A 26,008-nucleotide genomic window follows, 5' to 3' on the forward strand; every position below is an offset into this window, starting at 1 on the left:
GTATCTGGTGGCAGGAGACGTGGCAAATGACACACTCAGGGCTCCCACTGATTGTGAATCTGCATTTTGGTGCGTTAAACTATTTCATTTTATTTTACAATGCAATAATAAAAATAATACACTTCAATCATCCTGACACCATATCAACCATAGTATCGTGATGATTAAACCACTGACACCAGGCATTGGCTCAGCAAATCGACCGCAAAATCCTTGGCAAAATTTTCTTTCACGACACCCGTCAAAAAATAAAGTTACTCTCAAGCACATAAAATCCCCCCACAAAAAAAAAAGGACCCCAACCCCCACATATACGCACGTATGAACGTAAACACATGCATCAGGGGCACCTACATGTGAAAACATCAATTGCGATACATGTTACATATCGCCGCACACACCAGAGTGAGAGCAATAATTCTAGCACAAGACCTCCTCCGTAACACTAAACTGATACCTATAGGGGCCTTTTAAAGCATTGCCTATAGAAAATATAGGGTACTGAAGTTTGTCGCCATTTCACGGACACACACAGATTAAAGGTTTGACATGTTGGGTATCTATTTACTCGGTGCAACACTTTAATGGGTTACCAAAAACTTGGGTAGTTTATTGCATTTGTTTGCCCTAAAATTCACTTCAAAACTGAAATTTGGCAGTAATAACGTCTGACATAAAAAGTAGGAACTATCGCTAATTTATTCTCTAGGGTCTCGGTTTCAAGAAAATATATAACATTTGGGGGTTTTGTGTAATCTTTAGGTCTAAAATGATGATATAAACATGTGCAAAAAAAAAAAAAAAACCACGCAAAAACGGCACTGGCAGTGAAAGGGTTAAGGAGTCTACTCATTTGGTGCGTGTTTATGCCAGTGGTTGTCAAATTATGAGCTAAAGGGACCCTCAAATGAAGCCCCTGGCATCTCCAAAGGGTCACGCATAATGTTCAACAATCAACATATGTAATACTTGAGAAGACTTTTAGAAACTGCAGATCATGGTGTCCTGACCATGTAAGGCTCCATTCACACCTCAGCGTTTTGTAGCTTGAAGCTCCAAAACGCTGGAGGAGAAAAAAAGAAATTATTCTCTATGTAGATGATTGACATCTCCACTTCAAGTCACCTGAAGCCGAATGCCTGAAGCTCAAAAAAGTCTTGGAGCTTTTCTTATAGCTTGAATCGGATAGATTTGAACGTTTTTGGTGCGTTTTCATTCCCATAGAAATGGATGGAAACGTTTTTGCATGATTTTCTGCTCAAATAAAAAAAAAAAAAAAATAGCAATAATATATGACTAAATAAATGTAAACTAAATACACAAATAACTAAAAATCATCATAAATAAATGAAATAAATGAATAATATGTAATATTACATAAATAAATAATATTTAACCCCTAAACTTAAAAAATATCAGATAAACTATTATAAATAATAATAAAACACCCAAACCTGAATAAAAAAAATATTATTATTAATAATTATAATAATAATCTATGTATTCATTTTGTGTTAGGGTGTTTAGTTATTTTATTATTATTATTTTATTTTATTTTTGTAAGGGTTAGTGGTTAAGGTTAGAGGGAAATTATTTATTTACTATTACTTAGTATTCATTTATTGAATTTATTATTTATTTTTGATTATTTTTATTTGTGTATTTATTTTACAATCAATTATTATTATTATTATTAATAATAATAATAAAAATATTATTATTATTATTTTTATTGTTACTACTACTACTACCACCACTACTACACCACCACCACTACTACTACTATTATTAGTAGTAGTAGTAGTATTAACACCCTAACCCTAACAAAAATAAATTAATAATATTATTAATACAATAAATAAAAGCTAAGGGATAAAGCCCCGTACACACGTACCGATTGTCGGCCGTAAATGTTCGGCCAACGTCCGATCGGCCGATTGTCGGCTTGTTAGTATGATGCTTCCGACAACCGACTGTGACTTTTCGGCCGAACAAAACTGGTCTGCATGCTATAAAATTTTTGTTGGCCGTCACCAGAACGGCCAATTGTTCGTCAGTCAGTACAGATTTCGGCCGACAAAACCCAGATGAGCAAGACTGGGCATGCTCAGAGAAGAAAAAACACATGGAAAGTTAACCATCACATGACATCACTTCTGAAGTTGGTTGTTGTTGGTCGACAAAATTTGTGTGCAGTCTAGAACACTTTTCAACCAACACAACAACACTGGACAAAAGACGGCCGATCGTTCGGCCGACAATCGGTATGTGTGTACGGGGCTTAAGCTAAAAAAAGCTGAAATACCTAGCAACAAATGATGCAAGAGATGATAGTTTTCTTTATTGGCTAATAAAAAAACTCCAAAGCTCAAAAACGCTGTATAAAAATGTACAAATCGCACATTAAAACGCCCCAAAATCACGCAAAAAATGCCAGAAAGATGCTCAGGTGTGAATGCAGCCTAAAGGCCCGTACACACGATAAGAAAATCTGTAGGGAAAATTCGTCCGACGACCAATCTGCCGATTTTCGGATTGTTAGTATGGTGCTTTCGACAGCCGACTCCGACTTTTCGGCTGACAAAATCCTGATGTGCAGGCTATAAAATTTTTGTCGTCCGTAATACAACGTCCGATTTTCGTCTCATTAGTACAGATTTCGACGGGAAAAAATCTTAAGAGCAAGACTAGGCATGCTTAGAGACGAAAGAACACATACAGAGCAATCCAACACATGACATCACTTCTGAATTAGAATTCTGTCGTACGGGAAAATTCGTATGAAAATAACCTCTTCACTTTCCACATCAGACTAGCATGCCACAAAAAACGGACGACAGATCGTTCGATAATCTGATCGTGTGTACGGGGCTTTAGTAATAGGGCGCTTGGCATTTCTGCTCCTGCTCTGGATCCAACATCTCTGCACTGAGCACTGAACGGGGTCTCTCCAGCCAGCTGCTCTCGTACTCTTCTCTGTCGGTATGAGAAGTAGGCGTTAGCCTACTCCACCCTAGCCAGCAGCACAGTAGGGATGGACTATGCCTTCTGCCTTTTCTCTTCCTGGAGCGTGGGAAGAGCTCAGTAAAGCTAATAGGACTGCAGCTGAGGCAGTGAGAGCCTTGGATGGCTCAGAGGGGAGCAGCATCACATCCGATGGAGAAAAGAGGGAAGGTAGGAGATGGCAGCTCTGATTTGTTTACATCTCTTCTTTCCCCAGCCTTGAGCCCCCCACCTCTGCTCCTCTATAGATATAAGCTCAGCCTCTGTCAAGCTCCCTCTCTGCTGCCAGAAAGTATACTGTAACTAAAGGCAAAACTTTTTTTTTTCTTTGTGGATAGAGTGGAGAGGGATTAGAACACCCCCCGTTGGGGAGATTCACACTCTCTATTTGTCCTGTTTCCCTTTATCATTGAAATTAAAAGAAAACTCCACATTTTGGGTTGTCCCCAGAAAAGTAATAGATTGGAAATCTTCCAATGGGGACACTAGTCCAAGTGACTTAGGGGGTCCCAATGGATTCCTTTGGGATTTCCTCTCACTTCCTGTTTGGCTGTGGGAGAGGAAGTGAAGGTAAGTCTCCCCAATGGGACACAGATGGCAAAAAAAATCTGAAAAGAGTTATAACTCTCCCTTGCTCTATCCCAGGGATCTCCAAACTACGGCATTATTCCAGCTGGTGCAGAACTACATGTCCCATGAGGCATTGTAAAACTCTGACATTCACAGATATGACTAGGCATAATGGGAATCGTAGTTGGAGGGCCGTAGTTTGGAGACCCCTGCGTCTATCCAAAATGGAAGAAAAGTTTTGCCTATAATTCTACTTTAACTCTTTTAGTTCTAATACAGTCACAACTCTCCCTAGAGTGTTAACCCCTTCAGTTCCAATACAGTCACAGCCACAGCTTCAATCACAGCTAAGCTATTTCTCTTCAGTGTTAACATCTTCGGACATTTCGTACCATTATTATTATTATCAGGGCTTTTTTTCTTAGAGAATAGTGCAGGAACCCCCCCCCCCCCCTTCTGAGTCACCCTTCATTTCTGCTCCCTACCCATCTCTAAACACCATCCCTTGGTTCCACCTCCCAGTACCATCCCTTATAGAGAATACAGAACCAAGTATAATTTTGGGCTAGGTGATTTGCACTGAATTTGTTAATGATAATTAGAAATATAGTAAAATAGATCCCCTGCAGTGAGCGGCAATAGACCCCGCCCTAGCAACAGTAGACAACCCCATGGGCGATAGACCCCACCCAAGCAACAATATATTCCCTACACAATAGACTCCCCTCCTCCCCCCCAGCAACAATTGACCCCGCAGCAAAATACCACCCCATCAAAAATAGAACCCCAGCAGCAACCACAGATCTCCCAGCAGCCAGCGTCAAAAGATGCTCCAGGAGCCAGCAACAATAATTCTCTCCCTCAACAGTGGGTCCCTCCCAGCAGCAACCACAGATCTCCCAGCAGGCAGCATCAATACACCCTCCAGGAGCCAGCAACAATAGACCTCTGATTCAACAGTAGACCCTACAGCAACAATAGATCTCCACATAAAAATAGACCACAACAGCACACCCTTTCCATTACATACATTCATTGCTGGAGGTGCCAGAACTGTGTTCCCCCCTGCATTCCTGCTGAAAAAAATATACATGATTTATATAGCGTTAACAGTTTATGCAGTGCTTTACAATAAAAAAGGGAAACAGTACAGTTACAATAATATAAAATTCAAGAGGGTTAGGAGGGCCCTGCTCAGAAGAGCTTACAATCTAATAGGATGGGACAAGTGGTACAAAAGGTTGTTATTGTGGGGAATGAGCTGATGGAAGTGATAAAAGATTAGTTGGAGGCGTGATAGGCTTCTCCTGAGATGAGTTTTCAGGGACCTATTAAAGGCAGCCAGAGTAACCATTGAGGATTTTCCTTTGGGTTATTTGCAAAGAAAGGCGGTACCACGGCGGATAATAGAGTATGTAGCACCACGGCGGATAATAGAGTATGTAGCACCACGGCGGATAATAGAGTATGTAGCACCACGGCGGATAATAGAGTATGTAGCAACACGGCGGATAATAGAGTATGTAGCACCACGGCGGATAATAGAGTATGTAGCACCACGGTGGATTATAGAGTATGTAGCACCTTGCCTAAATTCTTGGGAGTCATGGATCTCACTGAGGTGACTCTCTCAGAGGAGAAGTTGCTGGTCTCTGTTTCAATCTCTCCACCCTCCATCCCATCGAGTGAGGGTTCTAGTGGTATAGGGTGACTAGACGTCCCAGATTTCCGGGGACAGACTGGCTCCGGGGACAGTGTCCTCAGTACAGTCCGGATTTGTCCCCAGATTGCAGGGGCGACGCTAGGTGCAGGGCCGATCCTGGGTGGGTGCGGAGGCAGAGGGGGGGGGGTGCCAAAGCCAGTGGCATACCAACGGGGGACGATCCGCCCCGGGTGCCACACATTGGGGGGGTGTCAGGCCAGCATCGCCCACTGTGTCAGCTTTATTTGAATCGCCAGGCGCCCGCCGTCATACAAAGCCCTGCCTCCAGGTTTGGCTGATTTGATAGACAGCACACTTGTCCAATGCCGGGATATGTGCTGTTTATCATAGGTAGGAGCTTATCCAGGAGGCAGGAATTCTGTGACGGCAGGCGCCCAGCGATTCAAATTATAGCTGACACAGCGGGCGATCCTGGCCTGTGTGATAATCCGACTGGCTCTCCTCCTTCTCTCTTATCCCCTGCACTGGTCAGGCTGCATTGGATGATGTTCACTAGTGAAGCAGCATTGCTGGGCACTGGTCAGGCTGCATAGGTGGGCACTGGTCAGGCAGCATTGAATGGGCACTGGTCAGGCTGCATTGCTGGGCACTGGTGAGTTTGCATTGGATGATGGGCCCTGGTGAGGCTGCATTGGATGGGCACTGGTGAGGCTGCATTGGATGATGGGCACTGGTGAGGCAGCATTGCATGGGCACTGGTGAGGCAGCATTGCATGGGCACTGGTGAGGCAGCATTGCATGAGCACTGGTGAGGCAGCATTGCATAGGCACTGGTGAGGCTGCATTACTGGGCACTAGTAAGGCTGCAGTGGATAGGCACTAGTAAGGCTGCATTGGATAGGCACTAGTAAGGCTGCATTGGATAGGCACTAGTAAGGCTGCATTGGATAGGCACCGTAAGGCTGCATTGGATAGGCACTGGTAAGGCTGCATTGGGTGGCCACCCGTGAGGCTGCATTGGGTGGCCACCGGTGAGGCTGCATTGCTGGCCACCGGTGAGGCTGCATTGCTGGCCACCGGTGAGGCTGGTCAGCTGAGCCCTGCATTCTTTATGTAGCGCTCTCCTGAGTCCTGCATTCCTTATGCAGTGCACTCCTAAGACCTGCATTCTTTATGTAGTGCACTCCTGAGTGCTACTTAGCCTTGCATTCTTTATGTAACACACTCCTGAGCTCTGCACTCTGTAAGTAGCACACTCCTGAACTCTGCACTGTTTTTTTCTTTATCTTATCTTCATAACATTTGGTAGTCATATCTCAAAAAATCTCATGGACGAAATGTGAGAAATAATGTATATATCATACAATCATTCCATAAACACATACCACATACACTGCATATATAATTTGAGGAAAATATGCTTATGAAATAGTTTACCATTTGCCAATAAAAAAAAAAAGTCCCTGGATTTCATTTTAAAAATCTGGTCACCCTATAGTAGTGCACATAGACGACAGGGAATTTTAATTAAATTAACATTTGGATTTAAACGTGACAGTCATATTCATATCTATTCGTACTTTGAACATGGTAATACATAATAGTTTATATCACTTTATTGAAGTTTATAATCAGCTCATGCTAGAGGTTATCAGGGAATCTGATCATGTTCCCCTAAACAACTGACTCTGTCTTGGTGTTCTAAGTTCATAGTAATGCTGTTCTTTGAGTTTTGTTTAGTCCGGGAGAGGACAGGGGGACTCCTTATGTATACTTATACTCGTGCCCATTGTAGGAGTTTGTTTGTATATTTGGAGTTTGGTCTATAGGGGATGCTTGCATCGGGCTTGAGATGCGGGTAGCAGGTCTTTCACACTTTAACCACTTAAGCCCCGGAAGATTTTACCCCCTCCCTGACCAGGGCCTATTTTGCGATTCGGCACTGCGTGAATTTAACGGACAATTGCGCGGTCATGCGACGCTGTACCTAAACGAATTTGACGTCCTTTTTTTCCCACAAACAGAGCTTTCTTTTGGTGGTATTTGATCACCTGTGCAATTTTCATTTTTTGCGATATATTGATAAAAAAAGCGACAATTTAAAAAAAAATAACAATATTTTTCTACTTTGACAGTTAAAAAATATCCAATATATTCAATTTTTGTCATATATTTAGGCCAAAATCTATTTAGCTACATGTTTTGACAAAAAAATTCTCAATGAGCGTATTTTTAACCGCTTTAAGACCGGAAGATTTTACCCCAATCCTGACCAGGCCATATTTTGCGATTCAGCACTGCGTTACTTTAACGGACAATTGCACGGTCGTGCGATGCTGTACCCAAACTAAATTTTTTTTCCCCACAAATAGAGCTTTCTTTTGGTGGTATTTGATCACCTGTGCGATTTTTACTTTTTGCGCTATAAACAAAAAAAGAGCGACAATTTTGAAAAAAATAACAATATTTTTAAAATTTTTTTATATGAAATTCCCCCCCCCCCCCCCCCCCAAAAAATGTAAAAATCAAAATTTTTTAACATTTTAGGCCAATTTGTTTACTGCTACATGTGTTTGACAGTCAGTGCATTATTTTTTATATGGATGAACCCTGCCTCCTAGGTGTGTAAAAGCAGAGTAGTCCGAGTCCCAGAGTATAAGTAGGGCGCTAATGGAGTCCAACGGGTCCAAATGTCCCCATCCCAAAGTTGTTGTATTTGGGAAGCAATATAGTATGCTCTAGAATCTTGGACAGCCATACATACCTCCTTGATCTTTTCCCATTTGCAATGTAGACAAACTATTTCGGGCTGTCTTTTTACGCCAGATTAGGTCACGAAATTGGGAGTCTATAAACCATTTCCAAGGAATCCAGATTGGAGAATTGTTAAATATATACAATAGTCGAGGAGCCCAAACCATTTTAATTAGGTAGGGGAAGTTTGCATTTCTCATGAATGTTACGCAATTTTTTATTTTTTTTTTAAACTAGTAATGGCGGCGATCTGCGATTTTTTTTTTTTGCGGGACTGCGACATTGCGGAGGACAGATCGGACCCTTGACTGACATTTTTGACACTTTTGGGGGTACCAGTGACATTACTACAGTAATCAGTGCTATAAATATGCACTGTTACTGTAAAAATGACACTGGCAGGAAAGGGGTTAACTTTATTGGAGAGGGAGGGGTTAATGTATGCCTGGTGCTTACTGACGTGTGTGGGGGGAGGGGACTGAGTGACACAGGCACAGATCGCAGGTTCAGCTATGCTGAATCCTGCAATCTGTCACTGTTTGTCACTTAGGAGATCCGCCCGCTTTGTTTACACAAGCAGGCGGATCTCCAGACTCGATTCCCCAACAATCGGGGAAGAGCGGCGGTGATCACCACCTCTCCTCCCCTGGCTTGACTCCCGCTGTGACTGAATACAGCGGGAGCGAGCCTCCGGCGGCGCGCGCTGCCCACAGGGGGAGGGGTCCAGCGACGTAGGTCTACGTCACTGGACGATATCGAGCCACTTTGCCGCAGTACGGTCAACGTGACCGGTCGGCAAGTGGTTAAACTTTAAGCAGAAGTAGTGCAGCTGAATGGGAGAATTATTCCAAGTCTGCTACTTTGGCCTTAAGTTTGAAATTGCCTTTTCAATTTCTTGTAATTCTCTCTTTATTGAGTAGACCTTATAATTTGTTGATAAGTAGGCGGAGATTATTTATGTGGAGTGGGCGGAGCTTCAGTGAAATGGGCGTGGTAAGTAATCTATAGCTGTGCTGCAAAGTGTCCCTGGAAATTTTTTTCAAATGTTGGCAACTACAGTATATAATTGCAGAAAGTGACATATAGTTTTTGAGACCAAGGAGAGGGGAAGAGTTTCCAATAAGGAAGTAACTACTCTGGGCTTCAACAAAATGGCTGCCTTCAGCAAGTAAACAGAAGCAATCCTGGAGGCAATTTACAGCACACAATCATTTTGGTATTATAATTATTAATGTGGAATGTATGTTGTTTTGTTAAAGACCAATAATTGTTACCAAACTGTTATAGGTAAAGTTCCACTTTAAAGTCTTACTAAACCCACAACAGTAAAATCATGTATATGCAGTAAAGCATGCTTAGTATACTCACTGTGGAACCTAAGGAGTTAATCCACAGGCTGTTTTTTTTTTTTGATCAAAGAAAGATAAGATTTATTATAAGAGAAGTTGGTTTTACACGTTACAGCATGTACATTACCCACTTAAGCCCCGGAAGATTTTACCCCCTTCCTGACCAGGGCCTATTTTGCAATTCGGCACTGCGTGACTTTAACGGACAATTGCGCGGTCGTGCAACGCTGTACCTAAACAAATTTGACGTCCTTTTTTTCCCGCAAACAGAGCTTTCTTTTGGTGGTATTTGATCACCTGTGCGATTTTTTGATCATGCGCTATAAACAAAAAAAAGCATAAATTTTGCAAAAATAACAATATTTTTCACATTTTTTTTTATATGAAAAAAAATGTAAAAATCTAATTTTTTTTAACATTTTAGGCCAATTTGTTTTATGCTACATATGTTTGGTAAAATAAATCGCAAAAAGCGTATTTTGATTGGTTTGCGCAAAAGTTATTGCTTTTACTAACTAAGGGAAATATTTTTGTAATTTTTGTTGTTTTTTTTTTTTTTAATGAGTAATGGCGTCGATCTGCGACTTTTCTTTTGCGGGACTGCTACATTGCGGATCGGACCCTTGACTGACATTTTTTACACTTTTGGGGTTACCAGTGACATTACTACAGTAATCAGTGCCTCCGGCGACGCGCGCTCACTCCCCAGAGCCTCACAGGCTAGCGACATAGTCCTACGTCGCTTTGCCTGTGAGGGGCTGATTGCCGCAGTAAATTTATTGTGGGCGGTCAGCAAGTGGTTAAATTAACCAGTTCTGGAGTGGAAGATTTTCCCCCTTAATGACCAGGCCCTATTTTGCGATTTGGCACTGCGTTACTTTAATGGACAATTGCACTGTCATGCGACGCTGTACCCAAATAAAATTGACGTCCTTTTTTCCCCACAAATAGAGCTTTCTTTTGGTGGAATTTGATCACCTGTGCAAATTTTTTTTTTTGCGCTATAAACAAAAAAGTGCGACAATTTTGAAAAAAAAAAAACAATGTTTTTCACATTCTGCTATATGACATTCTCAAAAAAAATTAAAAATCAAAATTTTTTACCTTTTAAGGACAATTTGTTTCCTGCTACATATTTTTGGTAAAAGAATCGCAATAAGCATATTCTGATTGGTTTGCGCAAAAGTTATTGCGTCTACTAACTACGGCAAGGATTTAGGTCATTTGTTTATTGTTTGTTTTTTTTTTTTACTAGTAATGGAGGTGATCTGCGATTTTTAGCGGGACTGCGACATTGCGGTGGACAGATTGGACCCCTAACTGAAATTTTTGACACTTTTTGGGGTACCAGTGACATTACTAAAGTAATCAGTGCTAAAAATATGCACTGTTACTGTAATAATGCCACTGGCAGGGAAGGGGTTAATACTGTTGGTGATCAAGGGGTTAAATGTGACCCTAGGGGAGAGATTCTAACTGGGGGGGGGGGGGGGGTTGGGCTTGTGAGATGATCACAGAGACATGCGATCCTATATAGCAGGATCACATGGTCTCTGTGATCATTGCAGGGAGAAGGATAGACGGCTGTGTTTACATCAGCCGACCGTCCTTCTCTCTCAGTGGGGAGAGATCGCCGGTGTCAGGCGGCAATCAGAGCCGCCTGACACACGTGCCGGCTTCCCCGCTGACGATCGGGGCGGGAGCGCGCCGCCGGCGGCACGCGCACGCCCCCTAGCTCTTCCTAGGCAAATTACGTATATATATGTGATTCTGCCTGTAGGTGCCTCTCTGCCGCCATTTATATACAATAAGCGGTCGGCAAGTGGTTAAAGCAATAGTCCATACTACAACATTTATTATATTACGTGCAAAACAACATCTAGTCATCAAGAATGTATAGTACATGCAGACCTTGAGTAATGTACAAAAACAAATACTGCATAGTATACAGAACAGTATACGTAATTACATCTTAAAATTGCACACGCAACAAAAGGAAAAGTTAAAAAGAGAGAGAAAGGGGAAAAAAAAGGGGGGGGGGGACGACCTAATGAAAATGCCCCTCACCAAGCAAAAGAATTCCCTGTTTTATTTCAGCCTTCCAATAATCTTTTTAGTACCAGCTGATGTGGCGCTAGACCTGGAGCATGTAGCCAGGGTTGCCAAAGAGAGAAAATTTTTTTATGTACATTTCGATGTTGGTAGGTCAACCAATCACGAATAAGCAAAGCGTTTACTTGTTCCATCCATTGTTTTCTGGTTGGAACGTGAGGGGAAATCCAAAACCGGGCTATTAGTTTATGTGCAACATAAAGTAAAGGCAACACTGCTACATTAGCATTTGGAGTTAGTGCCGGTTCACACTGTTCCCACTGGTCGCCTGACAAGTCGTGCTCCATTCTGTGCAATTGGAACCGTTCTAATAGGAGCGACTCAAGTCTCTCCGACTTAGAAAAAGGTTCCTGCACTACTTTTGGGCGAAGTCGGAGCGACTTGCATTGACTTCCATTATGTGAAGTTGGTGCGAGCCGCGCCAAAGTCGCGGTGCACGGCGACTTCATTAAGTCGTCCCAAAGTCGTGTCGCCATAGTGTGAACCGAAACTTAAAGCCTTCTCTTCCGGAGCTCCCAAAAGACAGGTAATTGGGTCTCTAGAAAGCTGTAAGTTATATACCTGTGAAATGGTACTTATGATCTCTGTTCAGTAGTGAAAGAGCCTGGGACATCTTCAAATTCATAGCATATAAAGAAGGTCCCCCCTGTTCACGTTTGCATTTTGGATAAGGAGGAGTATCTTTACTTCCCCCACTTATACAACTGAAGTGGCGTTCTATAAGCCCTGTGTAGTGAAAAAAGAGGTGAGAGCTTCGGTGATGCAGGAACTGATACTAGAGGTGAAGATGACAGGCATATTTCCCAGGTGTCTCCATCAATGTCACCCACATCTTCCTCCCAGCCTCTTCTGGATGGTAATGCGGATGCTTTCTGTATAGAATTTAGCATAATGGAATATACTTATGAAATCATGCCCCTTTTGTCAGTTGCCAATAACGCATCTCTCTCAATAGGATGTTCTGTCAACTTGAGCTTAGATAAGCGAGATTAAGAGTTGAGAGAATGTCTCCTCTGCAAGTATCTATAGCATTGGCTCTTGGGAAGAACGAATTCCGTTGTAAATCCATAAAGGATTTGGGTATATCACCTGTATACAACTGAGACATATACCCAACCCCTAGCTTCTCCCAAGTCTCAAACTCCTGCAACTTAGGTATCTCTTTATTTTGAGAGTTAGGCCAGATCGGAGTATTGAAAAAGAAGCCTTGGATGCCCAAGGTTGATTTGACATATGTCCATAAAGTTTTAAGGAGCATGACAGTCAGTGCATTATTTGTTATATGGATGAACCCTGCCTCCTAGGTGTGTAAAAGCAGAGTAGGCTGAGTCTCGGAGTATAAGTAGAGCCCTAATGGAGTCCAACGGGTCCAAATGTCCCCATCCCCAAGTTGCTTAATTTGTGAAGCAATATAGTATGCTCTAGAATTTGGGACAGCCATACATACCACCTTGATCTTTTCCCATTTGCAATGAAGACAAATTATTTTGGGCCGTCTTTTTTACGCCAGATTAGGTCACGAAATTGGGAGTCTATACGCATAAACCATTTTCAAGGTATCCAGATTGGAGAATTGTTAAATATATACAATAGTCGAGGAGCCCACACCATTTTAATTAGGTTAATTCTCCCAACTACAGATAGGGGAAGTTGTGCATTTCTCATGAATGTTACGCAACAGAGGAAGCCAATTTAACTCTATATATCAATTAGGGTTGGGAGAGATTTGGATACCTAAGTATCGAAAGGTGGATACTACTTGCACCGATTTTTCACATTCAGGAAGGGGGCTAGGTAGAGGATCAAGGGGCATGAGAACCGACTTATTCCAGTTTATGGAGAACTCAGATAAGGCTCCACATTTGTTGATCAGGGTCAACACCGCCTGCATAGTTCCTTGCATTTCACCCAAGTACAGCAAGGTGTCATCAGCATATGAGAGGACATCTGTGTGGGGGGCCTTATATAAACCCAACAACCTCAAGCGAGGCACGAATATGTGCCACCAGAGGTTCCAAGGCCAGGGCAAACAGCAGGGGTGACAAGTGCACCCCCGTCTATTGCCCCTGTGTAAAGAAAAGGGTTTCAGAAAGCTCTCCATTGACCCAAATATGAGCAGTAGGAATTGCATAAAGCAGTAGAGAAGCATATGATAAACCAATTTGGTGCAGCGCTTAAATGAAAAAAAGTCCATGTGTTGGATAAATAAAGTCCTATGTGTAACCAACTGCTGTGAACTGACGATCTTTTCTTGATTCAAAAGACCACTGTGACAGTGCGTTCAGTCAAAACACTCACCAGAGAGCAAATAATATCCAGCATTCAATTATAACCACTTGCGCCCAAAGTGTTGCACAGTGCTCCTTATCCGTAATAACCCTCCACCCTTCTATACACTCACCTGATGGTAAGCCATTGCTATTGAACCTGGTGACATCATATCCAGAACTGTAGGGAGTTAAGAGGACTTCACGAGGAACCGATAGATGGCCTATTAGGCGGCTCCCTAAAAACATGCATGTGCACAAAGCGCGTCGCGAGGGGCCTACACGCTTTCGTCATTGCCACCACAACCTTGTGGTAGGAGCTGCGACCATCTATCGCTGGTTCCTTTTGAAGTCCTCTTAACCCCCTACAGTTCTGGATATGATGTCACCAGGTTCTATGGCAATGGCTCAAGCCTTGTAATGGCTTACTGTCTGGTGATTGCAAAGAATGGTGGAAGGTTATCACGGATAAGGAGCACAGTGCAACACTTTGGGTGCAAGTGTTTATAATTGAATGCTGGATGTTATTCACTCTCTGGTGAGTGTTTTGACATATTGCACTGTCAGCCCCCGTTCACACTGGGGCGACCTGGTCACCTGACAGGTCGCCTTCCATAGAGAAGCTGCGGACCCGTTCTAATAGGAGCGACACAAGTCGCTCCGACTTAGAAAAAGGGTCCGGAGCTTCTTTGGGGCGACCCGGAGCGACCTGCATAGACTTCAATGTTATGAACTCCCTGCCGGCCGCTCCGAGGTCGCGGTGCGAGCAGCGCGCCGCGACCTATTAGGTCGCCCAGCAAAGTAGCGTCGCCCCAGTGTGAACGGGACCTCACAGTGGGCTAAGTCAAGAAAGGATCGTCATGTCACAGCAGTTGGTTACACATAGGACTTTGTTTAAAATGTGTATATCATATGGTGTATTGGAAGTTGTATATCACCTTTGTGTGTGCTAGCTGCTACATTAGTTTATCTTGTTTGATTAAAGCAAAGTATTATGTCTTATTTTGTTGCCATCTTGTTTGATAACTTAATGTTCAGGAGTTGTAAATCTTTAAAACAAAAAAGGTTCTTCAGGATCGTGGATCAAAAAAGCAAGGGGATTTCAAGTCACTACTTACCAACCAGCCAGCGACCAAGCGAATTGACCTGTCTAACAGTATGCGTTAAAAGCAGGGGTTTATTTGCAAATACATGCGTAGGCTGCAGTCCACGGCAAGGCACCCTGATATCTGCTGTCCCTAACTCTACCTTTAGGGCTCTTTCACACAGGCGGACCGTTCAGATGTTTTTTTGGCGGATCTGAACGGTCCCCCCATGCATCCCTATGGGGCATCGGATGTCAGTGGAGACATGTCAGTTGACATCCGATCTGATCTGTCAAATCTGGAGGGATGGAAACCCTATTTTCCACCCGTCCAGCGCATCGGATCGGATGGGATCAGGTGAGAATGGACCGACGGTCCGTTCCCATCCAATTTTCCCCATAGAGATGCATGGGGAACTGACAGCTGTGTCTCCGCACACAGCGCAGAGACACAGCTGTCATACTCCTGCTCAGCGGGGAATCAGCGGATCGATCCCCCGCTGAGAAAAATGGACCCCGACCAACGAACGGAGTGTGTGAAAGGGGCCTTAAAGAGTCTCCACAATGGGAGCACATGCATTCTGATGAGATAGATGGAGGACAGGTGACTGGAGGGAGCCCACCCCTCCTTAAAGACGCAGGGTCACACTGAACACCCAGCACATAGCACAATGGCCGCAAAGGTGTCAGTGCGTTGCCTGACCAATGATATTACAATATAATCTTCAGTATCGTGATCTTTATTCTAAGCAAAACAATTGCGATTCTCATTTTATTCAAAATCCTGCAGCTCTAGTAGGACCCCTGTTACGGAGGACTGATAACTGGGGCCATTGGGGAGAGAGTAGAGACGCTTTTGAAACATTTATCCTGTGTGTCAATGTGTCAGAAAAGAGCCAGTGTTATTGTCTGTCCAACTCCAACTAATGACACCCACCTACCCCCAATCACTGACACCCAGACTGACCCTCCACCACTGACACCCCAGACTGACCCTCCACCCCTGACTGACACTCACCCACCCCCAACCACTGACACCCCAGACTAAGCCCACCCCCAACCACTCACAATTCAGACTGGCACCCACCTAACCCAACTCTACTGTATGAATACATCTGCCCGGCGGATGTGGGGTTAACTGTTAGAGTTGCTCTTTGGGCTCTCCCCACCATCACATCGCTTGTATAATCGGCGCATGCGCAATTGCGCAGACGATACAGATTATGGGATGCTGAATGCATGCCTGGTTCTATCCCTACTCTCCACACTTCCGGGTCCCTCCCTGGACTAGCCGGGCTGTAGGCACTCCCCGGGAGCTGTCACTAGATGGCGCTGCTGATAATGACAGATAGTGTGCAGAGAACTGTAAATGGATGTAGATGGTGAGGAACAGAGCGATCCCCGGGCTCCTGCTAATGGTGAGCGGTGCTTGTCTGTACAGCTGAGATCTCATGTGTATGTGTATGTCACCTGGAGGAGAGCCGCACCTCCCATCTACACTACACATGGCGGGGGGAGGGAGGGAGGGCTGCATCACTTCTAGTAACTTCTCATTTCTGACATGAATACGTCATGTCCTGTCAGCACAGCTCTGCGGGTGGAGTCACGGGGACACTTTACAGGACCCTGGAGGGACACTTCACAGTGACATTGAGGGACACTTCACAGGGACAGAAGGAGACTTCACAGGACCCTGGAGGCACACTTCACAAGGACAGAGAGACGAGGGAGACTTCACAGGGACATGGAGGGACAGAAGGAGACTTCACAGGGACATGGAGGGACAGAGGAACACCTCACCAGACCCTGGCGGGACACTTCACAGGGACATAGTGGGGCAGAAGGAGACTTCACAGGGACATAGTGGGGCAGAAGGAGACTTTACAGGGACATGGAGGGACAGAAAGACTTTACAGGGACATGGTAAGACAGAAGGAGACTTCACATGGACATAGTTGGGCAGAAGGAGACTTCACAGGGACATGGAGGGACAGAAGGAGACTTCACAGGGACATGGTGGGACAGAGGAACACCTCACAAGACCCTGGTGGGACACTTCACAGGGACATAGTGGGACAGAAGGAGACTTCACAGGGACATAGTGGGGCAGAAGGAGACTTTACAGGGACATGGAGGGACAGAAAGACTTTACAGGGACATGGTAAGACAGAAGGAGACTTCACATGGACATAGTTGGGCAGAAGGAGACTTCACAGGGACATGGAGGGACAGAAGGAGACTTCACAGGGACATGGTGGGACAGAGGAACACCTCACAAGACCCTGGCGGGACACTTCACAGGGACATAGTGGGGCAGAAGGAGACTTCACAGGGACATAGTGGGGCAGAAGGAGACTTCACAGGGACATAGTGGGGCAGAAGGAGACTTCACAGGGACATAGTGGGGCAGAAGGAGACTTCACAGGGACATAGTGGGGCAGAAGGAGACTTCACAGGGACATAGTGGGGCAGAAGGAGACTTCACAGGGACATAGTGGGGCAGAAGGAGACTTCACAGGGACATAGTGGGGCAGAAGGAGACTTTACAGGGACATGGAGGGACAGAAAGACTTTACAGGGACATGGTAAGACAGAAGGAGACTTCACATGGACATAGTTGGGCAGAAGGAGACTTCACAGGGACATGGAGGGACAGAAGGAGACTTCACAGGGACATGGTGGGACAGAGGAACACCTCACAAGACCCTGGTGGGACACTTCACAGGGACATAGTGGGACAGAAGGAGACTTCACAGGGACATAGTGGGGCAGAAGGAGACTTTACAGGGACATGGAGGGACAGAAAGACTTTACAGGGACATGGTAAGACAGAAGGAGACTTCACATGGACATAGTTGGGCAGAAGGAGACTTCACAGGGACATGGAGGGACAGAAGGAGACTTCACAGGGACATGGTGGGACAGAGGACCACCTCACAAGACCCTGGCGGGACACTTCACAGGGACATAGTGGGGCAGAAGGAGACTTCACAGGGACATAGTGGGGCAGAAGGAGACTTCACAGGGACATAGTGGGGCAGAAGGAGACTTCACAGGGACATAGTGGGGCAGAAGGAGACTTCACAGGGACATAGTGGGGCAGAAGGAGACTTCACAGGGACATAGTGGGGCAGAAGGAGACTTCACAGGGACATAGTGGGGCAGAAGGAGACTTCACAGGGACATAGTGGGGCAGAAGGAGACTTTACAGGGACATGGAGGGACAGAAAGACTTTACAGGGACATGGTAAGACAGAAGGAGACTTCACATGGACATAGTTGGGCAGAAGGAGACTTCACAGGGACATGGAGGGACAGAAGGAGACTTCACAGGGACATGGTGGGACAGAGGAACACCTCACAAGACCCTGGTGGGACACTTCACAGGGACATAGTGGGACAGAAGGAGACTTCACAGGGACATAGTGGGGCAGAAGGAGACTTTACAGGGACATGGAGGGACAGAAAGACTTTACAGGGACATGGTAAGACAGAAGGAGACTTCACATGGACATAGTTGGGCAGAAGGAGACTTCACAGGGACATGGAGGGACAGAAGGAGACTTCACAGGGACATGGTGGGACAGAGGAACACCTCACAAGACCCTGGCGGGACACTTCACAGGGACATAGTGGGGCAGAAGGAGACTTCACAGGGACATAGTGGGGCAGAAGGAGACTTCACAGGGACATAGTGGGGCAGAAGGAGACTTCACAGGGACATAGTGGGGCAGAAGGAGACTTCACAGGGACATAGTGGGGCAGAAGGAGACTTCACAGGGACATGGAGGGACAGAAGGAGACTTCACAGGGACATAGTGGGACAGAAGGAGACTTCACAGGGACATAGTGGGGCAGAAGGAGACTTCACAGGGACATGGAGGGACAGAAGGAGACTTCACAGGGACAGAAGGAGACTTCACAGGGACATGGAGGGACAGAGGAACACCTCACCAGACCCTGGCGGGACACTTCACAGGGACATAGTGGGGCAGAAGGAGACTTCACAGGGACATGGTGGGACAGAGGAACACCTCACCAGACCCTGGCGGGACACTTCACAGGGACATAGTGGGGCAGAAGGAGACTTCACAGGGACATGGAGGGACAGAAGGAGACTTCACAGGGACATGGTGGGACAGAGGAACACCTCACAAGACCCTGGTGGGACACTTCACAGGGACATAGTGGGGCAGAAGGAGACTTTACAGGGACATGGTGGGGCAGAAGGAGACTTTACAGGGACATGGTGGGACAGAAGGAGACTTCACAGGGACATAGTGGGGCAGAAGGAGACTTCACAGGGACATAGTGGGGCAGAAGGAGACTTCACAGGGACATGGTGGGACAGAGGAACACCTCACCAGACCCTGGCGGGACACTTCACAGGGACATAGTGGGGCAGAAGGAGACTTCACAGGGACATGGAGGGACAGAAGGAGACTTCACAGGGACATGGTGGGACAGAGGAACACCTCACAAGACCCTGGTGGGACACTTCACAGGGACATAGTGGGGCAGAAGGAGACTTTACAGGGACATGGTGGGGCAGAAGGAGACTTTACAGGGACATGGTGGGACAGAAGGAGACTTCACAGGGACATAGTGGGGCAGAAGGAGACTTCACAGGGACATAGTGGGGCAGAAGGAGACTTCACAGGGACATAGTGGGGCAGAAGGAGACTTCACAGGGACATAGTGGGGCAGAAGGAGACTTCACAGGGACATAGTGGGGCAGAAGGAGACTTCACAGGGACATAGTGGGGCAGAAGGAGACTTCACAGGGACATAGTGGGGCAGAAGGAGACTTCACAGGGACATAGTGGGGCAGAAGGAGACTTCACAGGGACATAGTGGGGCAGAAGGAGACTTCACAGGGACATAGTGGGGCAGAAGGAGACTTCACAGGGACATAGTGGGGCAGAAGGAGACTTCACAGGGACATGGGAGGGACAGAAGGAGACTTCACAGGGACATAGTGGGACAGAAGGAGACTTCACAGGGACATGGAGGGACAGAAGGAGACTTCACAGGGACATGGAGGGACAGAGAAACGCCTCACCAGACCCTGGCGGGACACTTCACAGGGACATAGTGGGGCAGAAGGAGACTTCACAGGGACATGGAGGGACAGAAGGAGACTTCACAGGGACATGGTGGGACAGAGGAACACCTCACAAGACCCTGGTGGGACACTTCACAGGGACATAGTGGGGCAGAAGGAGACTTCACAGGGACATGGTGGGGCAGAAGGAGACTTTACAGGGACATGGTGGGACAGAAGGAGACTTCACAGGGACATAGTGGGGCAGAAGGAGACTTCACAGGGACATAGTGGGGCAGAAGGAGACTTTACAGGGATATGGAGGGACAGAAAGACTTCACAGGGACATGGTAAGACAGAAGGAGACTTCACATGGACATAGTTGGGCAGAAGGAGACTTCACAGGGACATAGTGGGGCAGAAGGAGACTTCACAGGGACATGGAGGGACAGAAGGAGACTTCATAGGGACATGGTGGGACAGAGGAACACCTCACAAGACCCTGGTGGGACACTTCACAGGGACATAGTGGGGCAGAAGGAGACTTCACAGGGACATAGAGAGACAGAGGAACACCTCACAAGACACTGGAGGGACACTTCACAGGACCCTGGAGGGACAGAGGGACACTTCACGGGACATGGAGGGACACTTCACTGGACATGGAGGGACAGAGGGACACTTCACAAAACCCTGGAGGGACAGAGGGACACTTCACAGTGACATTGAGGGACAGAGGGTGACTTTACAGGGACATGGAGGGACATTTCACAAGACCCTGGAGGGACAAAGGGAGACTTCACAGAAACAGAGGGACACTTCACAAGATCCTGGAGGGAAACTTCACAGGGACATAGTGGGGCAGAAGGAGGCTTCACAGGGACATGGAGGGACAGAAGGAGACTTCACAGGGACATGGAGGGACAGAGGAACACCTCACAAGACCCTGGCGAGACACTTCACAGGGACATAGTGGGGCAGAAGGAGACTTTACAGGGACATAGAGAGACAGAGGAACACCTCTCAAGACCCTGTAGGGACAGAGGGAGACTTCACAGGACCCTGGAGGGACAGAGGGACACTTCACGGGACATGGAGGGACACTTCACAAGACCCTGGAGGGACAGAGGGACACTTCACAGTGACATTCAGGGACAGAGGGTGACTTTACAGGGACATGGAGGGACAGATGGATACTTTCCCCGGGACCCTAGAGGGACACTTCACAGGGACATGGAGGGAGACTTCACAGGGACATGGAAGGAAAAGGGGACACTTCACAGGAGCATGGAGGTACAGAAGAACACTTCACAGGGACATAGAGGGACACTTCACAGGGACATAGAGGGACACATCACAGGGACATGGAGGGACAGATGGAGACTTCACAGGGACACAGCGGTACAGAGGGAGACTTCACAGGGACATGGAAGGACAAAGGGACACTTCACATGGTCATAGAGGGACAGAGGGAGGCTTCACAGGGACATAGAGGGAGTCTATGCTGTCCTGCACAGCTGTAATATTAGGAGCAGCCACTGCACCCCAATAGACACGAATGGGACTGCCTATACAGGGATGACACTTGTGCATCCCTGTGGTCACTCTGTAGTACACGGCTGTGGATTAGGCCCAAGGCTTTTTTCAGCAGGATCGCTGTGCTGGCACCTCCAGCACTAAATGTATATTATGCCAATAGGTGCTGGCATGTGCTGAAGGGTCTATTGTTTCTGGGGGGTATCTATTGTTGCTGCGGCGGTCTATGCTGCTGGTGGGGGAGCATTAATGTTTCTGGGGGTTCAATTGTTGGTAGGAGAGATCTACTGTTGAAGGGGGGGGGTTTCTATTGGATACTGGGAGATCTATTGTTGTTGGGAGTATTTTGCTGTGGGAGATCTATTGTTGCTGGGGAGATCTGTTGCTGAATTGATCTATAGTTGCTGGTAGGGATAGACCATTTTTCCAGGGCTGATACCGATTGTCGTCCGCCTCTCAGCTGATAACAGGTGCTGATATTCTGTACATTTAAGGCCCCTTTTTACACTTGTGTGACTTGGGACTGCAAAGTCACATGAAAAGTCGTACCCCATGATTTCCAATGAGTACCGATCACATCGGTGCGACTTAAAAGTAGTCCCTGCACTACTTTGGTCTAACTTTGATGCGTTTTGAGGTCCATAGATATAGGCATTGCTTCAAATCCAGTCAAAATTGCGTGACTTTTAGGTCGCACAAGTGTGAAAGGGGTATAAATGTTTGAAAAATCAACAAAAATCTGGATGTGTTTATTACAGTTGGAAACATTAAAAGTAAACAACTGGGAAAATTAAAGGGCTTGAAAAATAACTTATTAAATGGCTTCCCAAAACATAGAAAAATGGCATAAATACCTATAAACCTAGATACCTATAAAAGCCACCCAGATGCAGAATGTCACTTGCCACCATCACCTGTCACCCAGATGCAGCATGTCACTTGCCACCATCAGCTGTCGACATTAATGGCTGTGTGTTGAGTTATTTTGAGGGGACAGCAAATTTACACTGTTATACAAGCTGTACACTCACTACTTTACATTGTAGCAAAGTGTAATTACTTCAGTGTTGTCACATGAAAAGATATAATAAAATATTTACATAAATGTGAGGGGTGTACTCACTTTTGTGAGATACTGTTATATACACACACACAGAAGATATAAAGGGTATTTTAACTGGGAGTCAAGGATGACGCTATATGAAGGGTGGAGGGGGATATAAATCTTTTATATGAAAGTGATTGTAAAGTCTTTTCTTTTTTTTTTTTTTCAATTAGAATAACAAACATGTTCTACTTACCTCTGCAGTGATTTTGCACAGAGCAACTGCGGATCCTCCTTCTCGGGTCCCTCTTTGGCTCTCCTGACTCCTCCCTCCTGTTCAGTCCCCCCACAGCAAGCAGCTTGCTATGGGGGCACCCGAGCCAAGTCACAGCTCCCTGTGTCCATTCAGACATGGAGCTGCGGTTCGGCTCCACCCCCTCTCTCTCTCCTCATTGGCTAACAGAATTTGATTGACAGCAGTGGGAGCCAATGGCACCACTCCTCTGTCTTCGCCAGTGAGGAGGGGAGTCCCGGACGCCTGAGACAGTCGTGGACATCGCTGGATTGAGAGGGGGCTCAGGTAAGCATTAGGGGGGCTGAGGGGGCCGCTGCACACAGAAAGTTTTTTTTTTATCTTAGTGCATAGAATGCATTAAGATAAAAAACCTTCTGACTTTATAACCCCTTTAAAGTAGTACTAAAGGCAGAGAATTTTTGCATGGATAAAATTAATTTAAAATACACTGCTCAAAAAAATTATAGAAACACTATGAAAAAAAAAAATATCATAATAGATATCTATACTGGTATGGACTGGGTAATGTGTTCGGAAAGGAAAGGATGCCACATTGTTTGATGGAAATGAAAATTTTCAACCTACAGAGGGCTGAATTCAAAGACACCCCCAAAAATTAAAGTGAAAAAATGATGCAGCAGGCTAGTCCATTCTGCTGAAATTTAATTCCAGCAACTAAAAATGGTACTCAGTAGTTTGTATGGCCCCCACATGCTTGTATGTATGCCTGACCACATTGGGGCATGCTCCTAATGAGATGACAGATAGTGTCCTGGGGTATTTCCTTCCAGATCTTGGCCAGGGCATCACTGAGCTCCTGAACAGACAGAGGTGCAACCTGGCGGCATCCAATGGACCAAAACATAACGTCCTAGAGGTGTTCTATTGGATTTAGGTCAGGCGAGTGTGGGGGCCATTCAGTGGTATCAATTCCTTCATCCTCCAGGAACTGGCTGCATACTCTCGCCACATGAGGCTGGGCATTGTTGTGCACCAGGAGGAACCCAGGACCCACTGCACCACCGTAGGGTGTGACAATGGGTCCAAGGAGTTCATCCTGATACCTAATGGCAGTTAGGGTGCCTTTGTCTAGCCTGTAGAGGTCTGTACGTCCCTCCATTTTTTTTTTTTTTAATTTCAGTAAAGTTCCACCTTAAAAATAAAAGGGGGGCGGATATTGGCATATGCTCTGTAACCATAAGGCATGTTGGAAGATGGTAGGGTGTGTGTGAATCAGCATTAGTTGATCGTTTCCTACTGGTAAGTACTCTGTCAGTGGTCCTCAACCCTGGCCTACAGGGCCCACTAACAGGCCAGGTTTGCAAGATAACTGAAATACATCCCAGGTGATATAATTTGCTGCTCAGTGATTGCAGTACTCTAGTCTGCATCTCCCCAAGGTAATACTTAAAATCTGGCCTGTTAGTGGGCCCTGAGGATCGGAGTTGAGGACCACTGCTCTATGTAATACTGAGTGGAAAAATGAGTGAACAGCAGTGATGTGGAGCGTTAGCCGAAAAGAGTGATGTTGTAACCAGTATGTTTGAAGATGTAATTGAGGTTAAAGAAGTTATAAAGTCAAGGAGGTTTTTTATCTTCAAGAGGTTGTAAACCCTCTTGTATAACTTTTACCTATAGGTAAGCCTATATTAAGGCTTACCTATAGGTGCTATAAATATCTCCCAAACTTGCACCGTTTAGGAGATATTTACAGCGCAAACTGCCGATGACGTCATGGGCGCAGGCGCTCTGAGGGAACGGCCACCCGTGCCGTTCCTTCAGAGGTCAGTGCCGTGAACGGCGGCTCCCGCGCGCATGCGCGGGAGTGATGTAATCGCGCCTCCGGCCAATCAGATGGCCGGAGGACGCGAACCCGGAAGCGGGACGGCAGGACACGTCGCCGTCCTGTCGCTGAGGTGGCGGCACGGCGGGGGCTTCGTTTTAAGGTAAGTACTACATAATGAGCTAGTATGCGATGCATACTAGCTCATTATGCCTTTCTCTTTACAGGGCTTTTTTTTTTTCTCGGATTTTTTTTTGGACTTTACTTCCTCTTTAATGCAATCTATGCATTAGGACAAAAAGCCTTCTGTGTGCAGCAGCACCTGTGCCCCCTCTCTTTCCAGCTATGTCCACGAGTCCCTCAGCTGTCCTGGGACTCTCCCTCCTGATTGGCTGAGATACAGCCGCGGCGCAAATGGATCCCGCGGCTGTCAATCAGAGTCTGTGACAGCAAACGGCAGCTCTATGTCTGAATGGACACGGGGAGCTGCAGCTTGGCTCAGGTGCCCCCATAGCAAGCCACTTGCTTTGGGGGCTCTCGATAGGAGGGAGGGGCCAGGAGCAGGAACAAGGGACCCAAGAATAGGAGGATCCAGGCTGCTCTGTGCAAAACCAATTAGAGGAGGGAAGTATAACATGTTTGTTTATTTTTAAAAAATAAACTTTACAGTCACTTTAAAGCGGGATAAAACCCAAAACTGAAAATGTCATATATTGCAGTTTACCAGCCATTAGATGTGGTGGCTGCATTCGTTTTTTTTTTTTTTAAGGCTTTTTTTCCCCTCTGTTTTCACCTGGTGACCTGGCCAGTAACACACCTCCTGTATTAGAACGCCCCTACTCTGGATGAAGGAGAACAGGGGCACTTTTGAAAAGCAGCTGTATCTGTCTGGGGGGGGGGGGGGGGTGTTCGATAACCTAGCACAGTGGTCCTCAACCCTGGCCTACACGGCCCACTAACAGGCCAGATTTTCAAGATAACTGAAATACATCCCAGGTGATATCATTTGCTGCTCAGTGATTACAGTACTCTAGTCTGCATCTCCCCAAGGTAATACCTAAAATCTGGCCTGTTAGTGGGCCCTGTAGGCCAGGGTTGAGGACCACTGACCTAGCAGATTTAGATTAGCTAAGAAATTGAAGCCAACTGCCAGTTCAGACTTTATAAGCAATTACAGCAACAGTTTTTTGTTCCTTTTTGGTTATAGGTTTTACATAAATAAAACTGATCATTGTAAGTACCCCTTTTAGTGGTAAATAGTTTGTCTCATCCCTGTAACTGATGCATCTGCAGCACAGCTTGTTCTTTTGAAAAAAACAATGGATGTACTGACCAGATTCCCAGGGGAAAATTAAGGAAAGAAAGCCTAAAAAGAAAATGAATGTAGCCATCACATCTAATAATTGGTAAGCTGCCATATAATGAAAGTTTGCTTATGGGTTTCATTCCGCTTTAGTATAACAAGTGAGAAAGCCCCAACTCTATTTACTTTGATTTTAACCA

The 26,008-nt window shown here is 45.8% G+C and overlaps 1 protein-coding gene across 2 annotated transcripts in view; it reads left to right on the forward strand.

The window, feature by feature from the left end:
• The first annotated feature begins 3,062 nt into the window (after nt 1–3,062).
• Nucleotides 3,063–26,008, forward strand: part of ADPRH (ADP-ribosylarginine hydrolase) — a 72,138-nt gene continuing 49,192 nt past the window's right edge. Inside the window, exon 1 of one of the 2 annotated variants that reach the window (XM_082260910.1) lies at nt 3,063–3,174. In XM_082260910.1, the coding sequence (XP_082117036.1) occupies nt 3,127–3,174 (48 nt within the window). In that variant the 5' untranslated portion in view covers nt 3,063–3,126. Of the gene's footprint in view, nt 3,175–16,153; nt 16,221–26,008 lie in introns of those variants that run through there. The other variant, XM_082260911.1, reaches the window with a different exon arrangement.

Source organism: Pelophylax lessonae (genome assembly GCF_965119305.1).
Source record: "Pelophylax lessonae genome assembly, chromosome: 6".
Classification (NCBI taxonomy): Eukaryota; Metazoa; Chordata; class Amphibia; order Anura; family Ranidae; genus Pelophylax; species Pelophylax lessonae.